The sequence below is a fragment of the Typopeltis vanoorti genome, chromosome 5, assembly GCF_054136105.1.
Source record: "Typopeltis vanoorti isolate ZY-2024b chromosome 5, IOZ_Tvanoo_1.0, whole genome shotgun sequence".
Classification (NCBI taxonomy): domain Eukaryota; kingdom Metazoa; phylum Arthropoda; class Arachnida; order Uropygi; family Thelyphonidae; genus Typopeltis; species Typopeltis vanoorti.
The window spans coordinates 148348595-148361884 of NC_143553.1; the positions used below are offsets into that span (position 1 = coordinate 148348595).

Sequence of the window (13290 nt, forward strand, 5' to 3'; positions counted from 1 at the left end):
AATGCTTTTCTTAGGTCCACCAGTAAACCGACAAAGGATGTTTAATCATATACAACTACAGGGTGTTCCTTCTCAAGCCAGAATTACCCAAGCATCTGATGTAAGTATTAATAACACATTTGACTGTAAACTGTGTTTTCATCTAATATAGAATTCTGTTTATGTTGTGTTGGTAAAATATGTTGTGTTGGTAAAATATATATTTAACAAATTATTTAATCATATTCACAAAACAGAATTGTTTACCAGTCAGTTTATAATTAGCAGTTAGCAATATGATTAAAAAAAGCTTGCATAATAAATTGTAATCACAAACTGAACAAGCCAAATCAACAAATATACAGTATGGCAAAAAAAAAAAACAGTACTGAATAACTAGAATGATATGTTAAGAATAAACAGGTTTATTAACAAAAAAAAAAAAAGTTTACACATATGTACATCCACAACTATCAGTAGAATCTTGGTTGGATAATGCGTTAACAATAATAGATTATGTGACCGAAATGGGCACCTTGTCTTTCAAGACAGGTTTCGTAATGCATGAGAAGGTTCTCTGTCATCTTGGAGAACAAGGGTTGGGACATCTGCTGGACATGTAATTTTATCTCTTAGTTCATCAAGGTTTGAAGGTAGGTCATGGTGGACACCCATTCCTTCAACATACCCCAAACGAAAGCATCAAGTAATGTGAGATCAGGAGAATGTGAAGGATACAGGAATTCTGTGAACCTCGAGATGAGTCTCCCAGGGAAGTGTTCTGATAAATAGGCTCTAGAACTACATGATGTGTGACAAGTTGCTCCGTCCTGTTGGAATACCTGTGCATGAAATGGAATGTTTTTTGCACAACACATCCTATTCAAATCCTGGGTGAACAGAACCAACACATTCTCAATGTAGCATCCACTATTCAAGGTCACTGTTACACCACCCTCTTCAATGAAGTAGGGCCCAGTTATGCCATGGCTGGAAACTGCACCCAATGTGGTGACCTTCTCGCTGTGAAGACATTTCTCTTGGACAAATTCAGATCTTTAGAAACCAAGAAACCCGTAGGTTCGTCTGATTACATGACTGCTTAGATGGAAATGTGCTTCATCTATGAACCAGACATTATGGAGGAAGGATGGATCTTCATAGACATTAGCCAGCACTCGTGCACAGTATTCCCACTGTGCCATGTAATCTGTTGCTGTTAAACACTGATCCTGAATGACACACAAAAAGACACCCAGCTCCTTATGGATTGTCTGTAGTGTGACCGCCTTGGTATCCCAAGTCTTACCACTGTTTGGCATTGACTGCGTTTCGGAGACTAACACTTTCTCCAGCATATGGACATGATTCTCTGTGTTTAACAGTTCATAGTGTCCTTGAATTCCCTTTGCACTGTGACAGAATACTCCCAGCACATCTCGATTAAGGTAATGATGGCACTATTGCTTGGGGTATGCTTATGGAAAACAGCAAATAAGCTGCTCACAAACAAGGCTTGGACCATTTGCTCTACCAACTCCATATGAATGAAAATAATGCTCAACAATAAACATCTTTTCTTTATTATTATTATTATTATTATTATTACGGGCAACTCCAGGGAGTCATTAGACTCATCGAGGGAGGCCCCAAATCATTTTCATCACAACTATTCGACATTCATACAGTATCTATCATACCTCGCCTTAAACTCATTCACTGTCACAGCATCCACCACAGACTCAGGGAGCGCATTCCACTCATTCACTACTCTAAAAGTAAAGAACCCAGCTCTAACACCTTTACTAACCACACTTTTGCTCAGTTTCCATGGATGTCCCCTAGTCCTCCCACAACCAGCCCTGTTCTCAAAAATATCTTCTGAATTAATTTTATAGAAACCCTTCAGTAATTTGAATGTCTCAATCATATCTCCCCTCCTCCGCCTATCAACCAATTTTTGCAACCCACAAATCCTCAACCTGTTCTCATACGGTTCATTCCACAGACCTGCTATCATCTTGGTCACTCGCCTCTGGATCCTCTCCACCTCCTCCCCATCAAGAAGAAACCTAAGTGACCAAATCTGAGCACAGTAGTCGAGATGAGGTCTTATCAAGGCTCGATACAGAGGAACAATAACCTGCTTGTCTCTGCTTGTCAACGTATTCTTCAGCAACCAAGTGATTTGATGAGCTGATTTGGCCACTTTTGCAATGTGTCCCCTAAATTTCAATTCCTTATCCACCAACACTCCTAAATCTCGTGCCTCATCAATTTCCTGGAGCACGGTTCCACCAATGCAGTAAACTGCCTCCCATCTTTTCACCCCAAAATGCATAACCTTACATTTTGCCACATTAAATTGACATCCATTCTCCCTAGCCCAGACCTCCAATCTATCCAAATCATCCTGCAAAATTTTGACGTCATCTGCATTCACTATTGCCCTACCCAACTTCGCATCATCCGCAAACAAATGAACTGTTCCTCTCAGATCCTTTCCTATATCATTTATGAACAAATTAAACAGCAGTGGTCCAAGAACAGATCCTTGTGGTACACCACTAGTCACAGGCCGTCTTGTGGACTCTACTCCTGAGTAAACCACTCTCTGATATCTCTCCGTCAACCACCCTCCAAACCTCCTTCTTCCAATCAATACCATTGCTACAGCTGAATGTAATAGCATAGACTCGACATGTGCTGTTCTATTAATTTGCATGCAGTCAAACAGCATATCTCTTCATGTGTACTGAAGGGGATGTTGAAGTTCAGTGCTGTTTTTTTTTTTTCATGTTATATCTGATAAAGCATTATTTCATTTAAATTAAGAACAAATCATTACTGATTAATGAAAACAGTTGATTTCTGTAGTTAATAAGATTTCAAAACTTTGGAGTTTTGCAATCTTTTGTTACATTATTTTTAATATACATTCTTTTTAACACCAAAGTTAACTGTAGTTATTGTTTTTTGTTGATATACTACAGTCAACATATGAAGGAAAGGGTAATTATCTGCACCTGCTTACACCAGTCATGCCACTGGATATACAAATGTAACAACTTTAAAAATGAAGTAGACCAAATGGTTTCTAGATAATGTAAAAGCTGTAATCAGTCTTTTACATAAAATCACATTTTTATACAACTTTGTCAAAATATTACACCACCATTTGCAATCTGATTCAATTATATCAATCTGGATCATGCACCATGTCAAGTGTTACATTTCCTATGAACTGCACCAGCATCTCTACTAATAGTAGTGACATATGTCTCTCTCTCATTTTTCTTGTAAAGATTTCGTTTTGACATTAGACCAAAGTAACTTATACAGTATTTGGAAGTCAGTATCCCTCTTCTATCCCTATTTGTTTGAAACATAGCCTTAACTGTAGAGATTGACTGATACTCGTGTAAAAAGTCATCATTCTTCTTTACAATCAGTCATTACATTCTCCTATAACATAAGAACAGACCATCATGTTCATTTTAAATATGATGCTATCACATCATATTTCATATAAACCTTGCTTGTACATGTTTGTCTTGACTGCATCATGATATTAGTCATTTCAGTGGCATATCTGTTAATGAAAGTGCTCAGAGGGTCTATGAAAACTAAAGCATTTCCACATATTTTCAAGAACTCAGTGAAAGTATTTTGGAAGAAGAAATAGTTGTACAGCTGACCTCTCCCTCCAACATGAGTTGTATAATGTAACCAAAGTTGCATTTAAATTTAGAAATTATCGTATGAATATTTGATACTAGATTATCAAATTCCTGCCATGTACCCTCAAGGGGTGTACAGGATATGATAGTACTACATGAAAAATTTACATCATTACTAACTTCCTATCTATAATTTTCCTCCAGATCAGTCTGTTACTTGTCAAGACTCCAATATTATCAGACTTATATTTCTGTCGTCTAAGGCACTTTGTACCGTATCAATCCACCTATATCTTGGTCTATTTCCTGCCAACCTGGCAGAGAAAACTTGTTTTGCTAATCTTTCCTCACCCATTCTATTTAAATGACCATACCACATAAGATTAGCTCTGCTAACACATTCCTGGATGTTGACAATGTCAAGTTCTTTCCTAATATCCTCATTTTTAATATGATATTGCCATTGATGCCATCTGTTCACACCTCTAATCTTTCTCAGGATTCTCGTATCTGTGGTCTCTAGAGTTTGGTCAAGTGTTTTACTTCTGACCCAGCTCGCAAATCCATAAGTTAAAACTGGTAAAGTTTTAACTTGAACACTGTCTTGTATACAGCTAATTTAGTGTTCTGACTAATTTCTCTCTTATTCCATATGAATTTATTCAATTGACTTCCTACTATACCAGCTTTGTTGATTCTGTTGTCTATTTCCATATTTAATTTACCATCTTCACTAAAAATCGTGCCTAAGTAGGTGAAATGTTTTACTTGTTTCACAGGTTGTCCGTTCACAATACAGTTGACATTTTCAACGATTCTGCCTATTTTCATTGTCTTTGTCTTTTTATTGCTGACTTTCATACATATCTATTACAACAGTTATTCGATTTAGTCAAATAATCTTGCAGACTCATAGCGGATTTATTGATAAGTATAACATTGTCTGCATAAAGCAAAGAGATGACATTAACATCTCCAATTTTGATATCATGTTTAATATCGCCTTCCTTCATAATGTGATCCATATAGATAATGAATAACAGAGGGGATAATGTACATCCTTGTCTCACACCAGATTTAACATTAAACCATCTTCCTGTACTTCCTTCAATTCTAACAATTCTAACTGCTGACTTACAACTCAAATAAAGACTAAGTATTGCTTGATATAATGCCCAATTGACATCATATAACTGTAGCGTATTGAATAGCTTCTCTCTTGGCACCTTATCATATGCTTTTCCAGATCTACAAAACTCAAATAGAGATCTTTTGTTATATTTCCATGATTTCTCCACTATTTGTCGTAAAGTGAAGATCTGATTCTGACAGCCTCTATTTGGCCGTAATCCTTCTTGTTCTTTACCAAGCTTTTCTTCTACAATTCTTCTCAATTGTTTCTCAAGTATACTTGCATATATCTTACCAGGAACACTCAGTAGGGAAATACCTCTGTAATTCTCAGATTCAGTTTTATTCCCCTTTTTATATAAGGGTACTATGAGAGCTCTACTCCAATCATTGGGAATTTGTCCCTCTGTCCAGGCCTTCTAAACTATGCAGTGCAGCCACTGCAAGACTTTTATACCACCATACTTCAGCATTTCTGGTCGAATATCATCTACTTCTGCTGCCTTTCCACATTTTAAGCCTTTGATGGCTTTTTCGACTTCAAGTGTGGATATGTATTCCTGACTGCATGCCTGGTCAGCATTTTTTACCACTGTGCTGTCACTGCTTGTTTCATTTAGCAAGTTCTCGGAGTAATTACTCCATACTTCAAGGATATCTTTTTCTCCCATTTTCATGTCACCTTTATCATCTCTAACTCCTTTTACAGTATTCTTTCCTCCATTTCTAAGCTTCTTCAACAACCTCCAAAATATTTTGCCACCTTCTTGATATTTATTTTCTATGTTCTTGCCAAAGTCCATGACTTTTGTTTAGCCAGTTTACACAGTGTTTAGCTTTCTTACATTTGTCTCTGTATTCTCTAAGAGCGCAAGCTGACTTATTTGCCATGAACTTTTGATGTGCTTTCTTCTTTTCCTTCACTGCCTCTTTAACTTCCTGTGTTCTCCATGGAATTCTGATTTTTCTATCCTTGCAGACAACCTCACCACATGCCTCTAGCTGAATCAATCAAGGTTTTCTTCAAGGCTTGCCACTGAATCTCTAAAGTTTGGTTCCTGTTCTCAAACTCTTTCATTTTTTCTTCAATAATCTTTGTGTATTTTAGTCTACAGTTCAAATCTGAGAGCTGCTCAACTTTAATTCACTTTAAAACTTTCTTACATGTTATTCTTTTCAATATGAAATTCAATTTTATCCTGCTCAAGACTAAATAGTGATCACTTCCAATTTCAAATCCTCTGTACACTCTGGTGTCCTGCACAAGGGAGAAAACATCACTATCAACAATAACATAGTCCATGAGGCTTTTCTTATTTCTTGCCTCTTCTCTCCATGTGAATTGTGCACATAAACAGTCCTGAGCAGAAATCCAACAAATATTTGCCATTATTAATAGCTTTGGTCTTTTCTCCAAATTTTCCCAATATATTTTTGTATGTCTTACAATCATTTCCTACTTTGCTGTTTAGATCCCCAACAAGGACCAACTTTTCCTTTTTCATTGTGTCAGATGCTTTCTCTAAATCCTCAAAAAATTCCTCCACTTCTACCTTAGTAGAACCTTCTGTGGGACCATAGGCACAAATAAGTCTCATTGTCCAGTTCCCCATTCTGATATTTGCCCCACATCACTCTACTTGAGACTGTCTGCCATTCAAGAAGATTAGCATCGTATTTAGTGTTGAATACAATGGCTACTCCTTTTCCTTGATTGTCATTGCCTGAATATAACATTTTTTATTTATTGCTCAGATAAGATCTCACCAGATTTTCTTTTTTGTTTTAGTCACCCCTATTATGTCGATCTGGTACTTATCTAATTCCTCCAGCTAGCTCCATTTCTTTGCCATTCTGACTTCTTTTGTTGATAGTACCAATCTTTAACTCTGGTGATGTTGAGTTGGGGTGTGTTTTCAGATGTTCCATTAGCTGACTTTTCGCTGTTCACCCTGGTTCCCTGGTGAAAACAACAGGGGCCTTGTTTAACTGGGCGACACCCCCAGCTGGCATGAAATTTTGTCATGTTGTACCATCATTTTGTAATTTGATTTTAGCCAATAAGAATTACAATTTGGTTGGCTAAATCCCAAATTGCCAACCCATCCTTGTTCGTTCAGTATCCAGATAGATACCGAACAGTGTGCACCACGAGAAGGCGAGGATTGGACATTAGGTCAGAAGCCCTGGTCGGTTCTCTGCATTTCTTTAAAGGCTATGTGGAGGTCTCCTCTCAGTTATACAGCTTGATATATTTAATTTTTTTTTTTTCAAAATTCAGTTTGAAAAATAATCAGATGAGTTGTGGTGATCCTTGCTATTTTTCAAACAATCCACTAGCAAAAATTCTTGCAAGTCGGCAATTCTCTCAAAATGTAATACTTTTTGAGGGATCATTTCTTTGGAAATGTTATAAAAGTATAGCATTTATAAAAGTGTTTTGAAGTCTTAAATCCTTATTGTATGAAAAAAAAAAAATTAAATATTTATTACATAACTGTTTCACAGTTATGTAATAAATAGCTTTTTTTTTTACATAACTGTGAAACAGGTTTTATAGCAGCTCACTCTTTTATTCTTTTTATCTTCATCTTCTCCCAAAATATGAACAGCTCTATTTTTTAGTGTGGTAATAATGTCAAACTTTTTTCAGGAATGGTAAAAAGAGCTGTTAAAAAGATATTAAGTTGTAATGAGAATTTGGCTGCTCTTTTCTGTTTTGGTAGTGAATTTGATTTTGTGATGGAGACCATTATGAAAATTTAAGAAGTGCTTTAAATCTTTTGAACTGTACTCAGAGATCAAGATTCAAAGATGAATAATATGCTTCATAATCATTCACTTCTGAATCTTTTCTCCTACCCAATAGCAACACCAGTATGTTTTGACCTATTATCTTCTGCTTCATGCCAGACAGCCACAAACTTGCCAATCCATGTCATTGCTATTAATACCCTCACATTTTGAATCCTTACCAGTTTCAATTTCTCATTAAAGACACTTTAATGAGAAATTGAAACTGGTAAGGATTTGCTTTATTTCTCATCAGCCCTATACACTGATAATAATACAATAATGGTCTGCTCCTTGTGACCTAAAACTTTCCCTTCTGTTTCCTTTGTCTTCATTGAAAATACTCTCCACTGTGCATTCTTTTCCCATGAATGTATCCTCATCCATCAGCTGTCTTGCTAATGCATGCTTTTTTGGTATAGTGTGCTGAGTGGTATCTCACACTGCTCTGCTTATTGGAGGCCTAAAGTGGCTTATCTTGTTTGGTCTCCAGAGCAGTGTTTCCAAATTATCTAACCCTTAGCCCACCAATAGTACTTGGAATACAATAGGTTTGCAATCTTCTTTCATGGGCAGAATTCACATAATCATTCAGTCCTCCCCAACTTGGTTTTGGATTTGTCTTTATTCTCCCCCCCCCCCCCCCACACACACACAATCTCACCTCTTTGATCATTTTTATTCATTCACCTCAAGAGTGCTTATTTACACGCTTGTTTATATCATTACAGCTCTGGTTTTTCTGACTGTAAATTACATAATTTTGATTCAATCCTTTAGCCCTTTTCTTATGGTAGTATTCATTGATAAAAAGATGATTTGCAAGGATATGTAAAAAAAATTTCTGTGGGCAACATATTATACTTAGAAGAAAATCCCTGCCCCATCTACCCCATTGCTTACCTCCATGTTTTGATTAATTTTCATCAATCCTATGCATGGGAGGTCATCTCTGAGAAAGGAGGAAGTATCTGTTTAAGTGAATTGTTCTGTTAAGGACACAGGAAAAGTTATTTGAGAAGTTTTGGCTCTATCCAAAATGTGAGAACAATATTCTAAGCTTAGGTGATTGGAGATTTATTTACTTTTCAACTGTATAATTCCTGTATTTATATAGTACTTGTACAGTAAGTAGCATCCTAAACAAAAAAAAAAAACAGTATATCATTTTTTTGGAGGCTATGAAAGCTATGGATGTGATGCTTGCTAGGAAAGGCTATACATAAATCAGTCCAAAACAGAAATCTGATCTTGATTAGACATCTGAAATGTTATCAAAAGTGAAGTAAAATGAGATTTTTATGATGAGAAATAAAGCAGAACTATGTTTTGCTTTATCTCTCATCAGCCCTATACACTGATAATAATACAATAATGGTCTGCTCCTTGTGACCTAGATTAGCAACTGAAAACTGTAAAATGCAATCTCTGAACTAGAACAGTAATTAAAAAAAAAAAAAAAAAAAGGCAAATAGATGGTAATGTAGGCAAGAGCACTGAAGTACTATTCACAACAAGAGGAGTGGTGGACCTGGAGGGTGATGTAATCGTGTTTGGAGCTCTCCCATTCTGTGGCAGCCAGTTCTTAGGATGTAACTAGATAAAGGCTTTGCTTCATGCTCTGATCAGGCCAGTCCTGATGTATGGCTCAACTGTGTGAAGTCGCACAGTGGATTCAAACATTAGCAAACTACAGATAATCCAAAACAAATTTTTATGAATAGCATTCAACGCGCCATGATTGGTAAGAAACGTAGCTTCACCAAGAATCTAATATCAGTGAGATTAAAACTTGTATGTGAAAGGGCTGCAAAATTCTTTACAAAGGCTGCAATCCATCCTAACCATAAACCTGCAAAACACAGACATCCCACAAGCATGCTGAGCAGATAAGCTTTTTAAACCCACTCTCATAAACCTAAAATCAATAATATCCCGAGTCCATTACAATCTACCATCTAGTGATAGACTAAAACAAATATCTCTGGACAAATGTTAAAATAAAAAAAATAAAAAATCCCATACAAGTCAGGGTGTTTTTTACTAGTAGGCAGTAGGCGTACCAAGTGCTCAATAATTGTCCTTAATCCAGCAATTTCTTTGCAAATCTGAATAAAGATATAAAGGACTACAGGTCCAATCAGTCCACTGTGCAACAGTTAACAGTAGCATTATCATCATCCTGGGTCTGGCTCCCACTGGTGAAACCTTGGAATTTCAGCAAGATAAGTACTTAGTTTTTCTTTCTCTTTACTTAGATATTTTAATTTTATTTTTGTGGTGCTGGTATACAGTTTATATCTTCACTATGGGATTTATTTTAGCTACATCACAGCCATAATTTTACTGTAGCTCAACTGCAGTGTTTGTTGTTATAGAATTATTTCTAGATTATTTTACTTTGTCTTAGGACTGGAAGATCTTTCTTATAACTAAATGTGGAGTTTTTAGTCTTCACTGAGATAATGGTATAATGAGAATGGTAGATATTGAAATTCCAAAAGATGTGACCAATGACTAAGACCAATGACCAATGTGAAAAGATGTGACCAATGACTAAGGATTAGTAGGGGGTTAGATATTAACTGCTACTATTAAGGGAAATATTTAGTTGTAGTTAAAGATATGGGAACCATGAATAAGCTATTACAGGGTTTTTCATTCCCAGATAGCACAACAATTCGTGTAATGGTAGGAAGCCAGGTTAGAACAATAAGAATTGAGAAATTTCCAATGGAATATGTAGTAAGCAGTGATGAAGTCCTCATTCAGAGTTTCATCACTGCTTACTATTTTAAAATTTTGTTAGCATTGGTATAACCTGAGTAATGGGCAACTACTCAGGAATGCTGGCAGAGCCTGAATTGCAGTTTGTATTATCACTTGGGCAGTAGCTGCCCTAAGTCTAAATGTTTTAACTGTATGGCGATCAGGCATATTGCCCTCTTTGCTAGACTAAACTGGATATTCCGGTTTAGTCTAGCAAAGAGGGCACTTTCAAGCAGACTATATTTGGTAATATTATTACTAAGTGCCTAATAATATCAACCAGGAAGTAGCCCAAAAATTCCAGAACAGCAGGGAGACACCTTCTCTGTCAACCATGGATGGAACATCATTAATTAAAATTAATAGCAATGAATTTAATATAACGACTGGACAGATAGACTAAATGAAACCCCTTGCATTGAGGAGAAATCAGGGAAGAGAAAAGAAACAAAAACACAAGTAAAACATTCAAAAGAACTTGGTATCTAGACAAGATCATCAAAAAAAATACAGATGAATAAAAAAGAGGATACTAATTGAGAATTAAGAGCTAACAAAAGCTTGGAAACCTAAAAGAAGAACAAATGATTAAAAAAAAAAAAAAATGTAAACATGGAGTTGATTGATGAGAAGGTTGTTGATGATCAAATGACTCCTCAGGCTCAGAAGAGTTCACGGACTATGAAGAACTATCTCATGCTAATTATTATTATTATTTGACACCTCCAGGGAGTCCAAACTCTCATCAAAGGAGGGTGCCTACTTTACAACTCTCCTTGTCCAGCACTCAATCCATCAACTACAATGAGCTGCAGTAACACCAACACCATCTGCCACCGACTACCAATAGTATTTTCACTGATAATCACAAACATCCATGCCCACAGTGGGATTAGAATCCGCAGCCTTTTGGCTGGAGAGCGGATACACTAACCACTCAGCTGAGGAAGGAAAGAGAGGCATACAATTAAAGAAAAAACAATGTTCACTGGTTCAAAACTTTCTCATTATTAATACCATCCACAAATTGAAGACTTCATGAGATTCATCCAAAATCTAGATGTTAAAGATTTGCCAGTTCATTTTAATCACACTTCTGCATTACCTTGTTAAATGTACAAGGATTTCACATTCCACTTAAACAAGAAACCATATGAAAACTTACAAGGATGTGCTCAAAAGTTGTGATAATCACCATGAAGAATTGAGGTAGAACAATGTAACTTCACATTATTCTACATGTTCCCAATGAAGTGTTATTCACTCATTACAACACTGCTGCATCATTTGCAGTTGTCTGAGAAAAGTCTTTCCCTTGTTGCACAAACCAGTCCTTAGCTGCAGATATGACTTGAAAAATAATCATAATTTAAAATTATGAATATTTTTACTTATTTATATTATTAGTTTTGGTTTCGTAACACACATTATCGGTACTTTTAATATGCCTGTTATTGATATTGTCTAAATCAGGGATTCTCAACCTATGGTACGCGTCCCACTGGTGGTATGTGAGCCACTGCCGGGTGGTACGAAAACAGATTTGCTTACTGGTACATATAATATCTTGAATTAAATATAGTGGTATGCCACTGGAAAAGGTTGAGAACCCCTGATCTAAATGATATGTAAAGTATTTGAAATGTTGACGTACTTACTAGATTCTGATAACTGTGTTACTTTCAATCCTGTTATTGTAATTTAAAATTATCAAGTGTTGTTCTGAAAATACATTCTCATTATGTTAACAGATACAATTTTTTATTTATTAAACTTCATACTGAGATTGCAGTATTACACATACAAATCTGACTAGGTGAAGCATTTTCAAGAGATCACCCAATTTTGGCATGAGACATCCTATTAGTCATATGCTGATTGCAGCGCCAAGCCACCAGCATATCCTGCACACCATGAATTTTAAAGTCTCCATATGGCAGTCCTAATAAAGAGAGGTCTTTATAACTAGTGGAGCACCATACCCGACAAAATGAAATAGTAGCACTGGTAAAGCGAGGAGTTGCCCCAAACTCCTCTTGTGTTAGCCTTACAAGGTCTTGGTTCTGCTTGTAGTATTGCACCTTGTTAAGATGGCTAGAGGTGACTGGGTGCCCAGTACTCACTACCTGGGCATCAATAACCCATACTTCTTTTTCTTTCTTTATTGAATCTGGTTTCCTTATGCCTACCTCTGTACTGAAGGGAGGTTCTACCATGGTGTCCCAAGCTTTATTTATTAAATGACCATTTAATATGGTCATTTAATATAACCTCTGTACACGGATTCCATATGTTCTAAAACAACACTGAGAGATGTGAGATAGAGTTCTGCTATAGTGGCAGCCTGCTGTACAGGTCCTCATGGGCAGGGCATTAATTCTAGCCCTAATAAGGTCTATATACTCGTATCCTGGTAGTAATCTGGTATCATCCCTAATATAAAAAATGGTTATATTAAATGACCATTTAATATGGTCATTTAATATAACCTCTGTACACGGATTCCACGTGTTCTAAAACAACACTGAGAGATGTGAGATAGAGTTCTGCTATAGTGGCAGCCTGCCGTACAGTTAATGTCATCTCTAGCCCAGCAAGCTGTACAGGTCCTCATGGGCAGGGCATTAATTCTAGCCATAATAAGGTCTATATACTCGTATCCTGGTAGTAATCTGGTATCATCCCTAATCCACTGATGTTGAGGGGGACACTTATAAGATTCACAAAGAGAAACGCCATCAAATCAACCATTTCTTATGCTCTTATGAATAATAGAACTATGGAAAGCCTCCCTGCAGGTGGGTGAGGGGGAAAGCTTCAGCTTTGCTAACCAGATGAAACACAGTCACTGAATCAACCAGTGGAGAGATGGAATACTGAGCCCTCCATCCTCTAGCATGAAAATATGCTGCTGGGGGTGTCAGAAGGTAGGGAGAGC

At 36.5% G+C, this 13290-nt stretch overlaps 1 protein-coding gene across 1 annotated transcript in view; it reads left to right on the forward strand.

Annotated features, from left to right (window-relative positions):
- LOC150106928 (NPC intracellular cholesterol transporter 1-like) overlaps window positions 1-13290 on the forward strand; it is a 920722-nt gene that overhangs the window by 894879 nt on the left and 12553 nt on the right. Inside the window, exon 26 of the mRNA XM_090393507.1 lies at window positions 15-100. Within this exon, the coding sequence (XP_090249633.1) occupies window positions 15-100 (86 nt within the window). The remainder of the gene's footprint in view (window positions 1-14; window positions 101-13290) is intronic.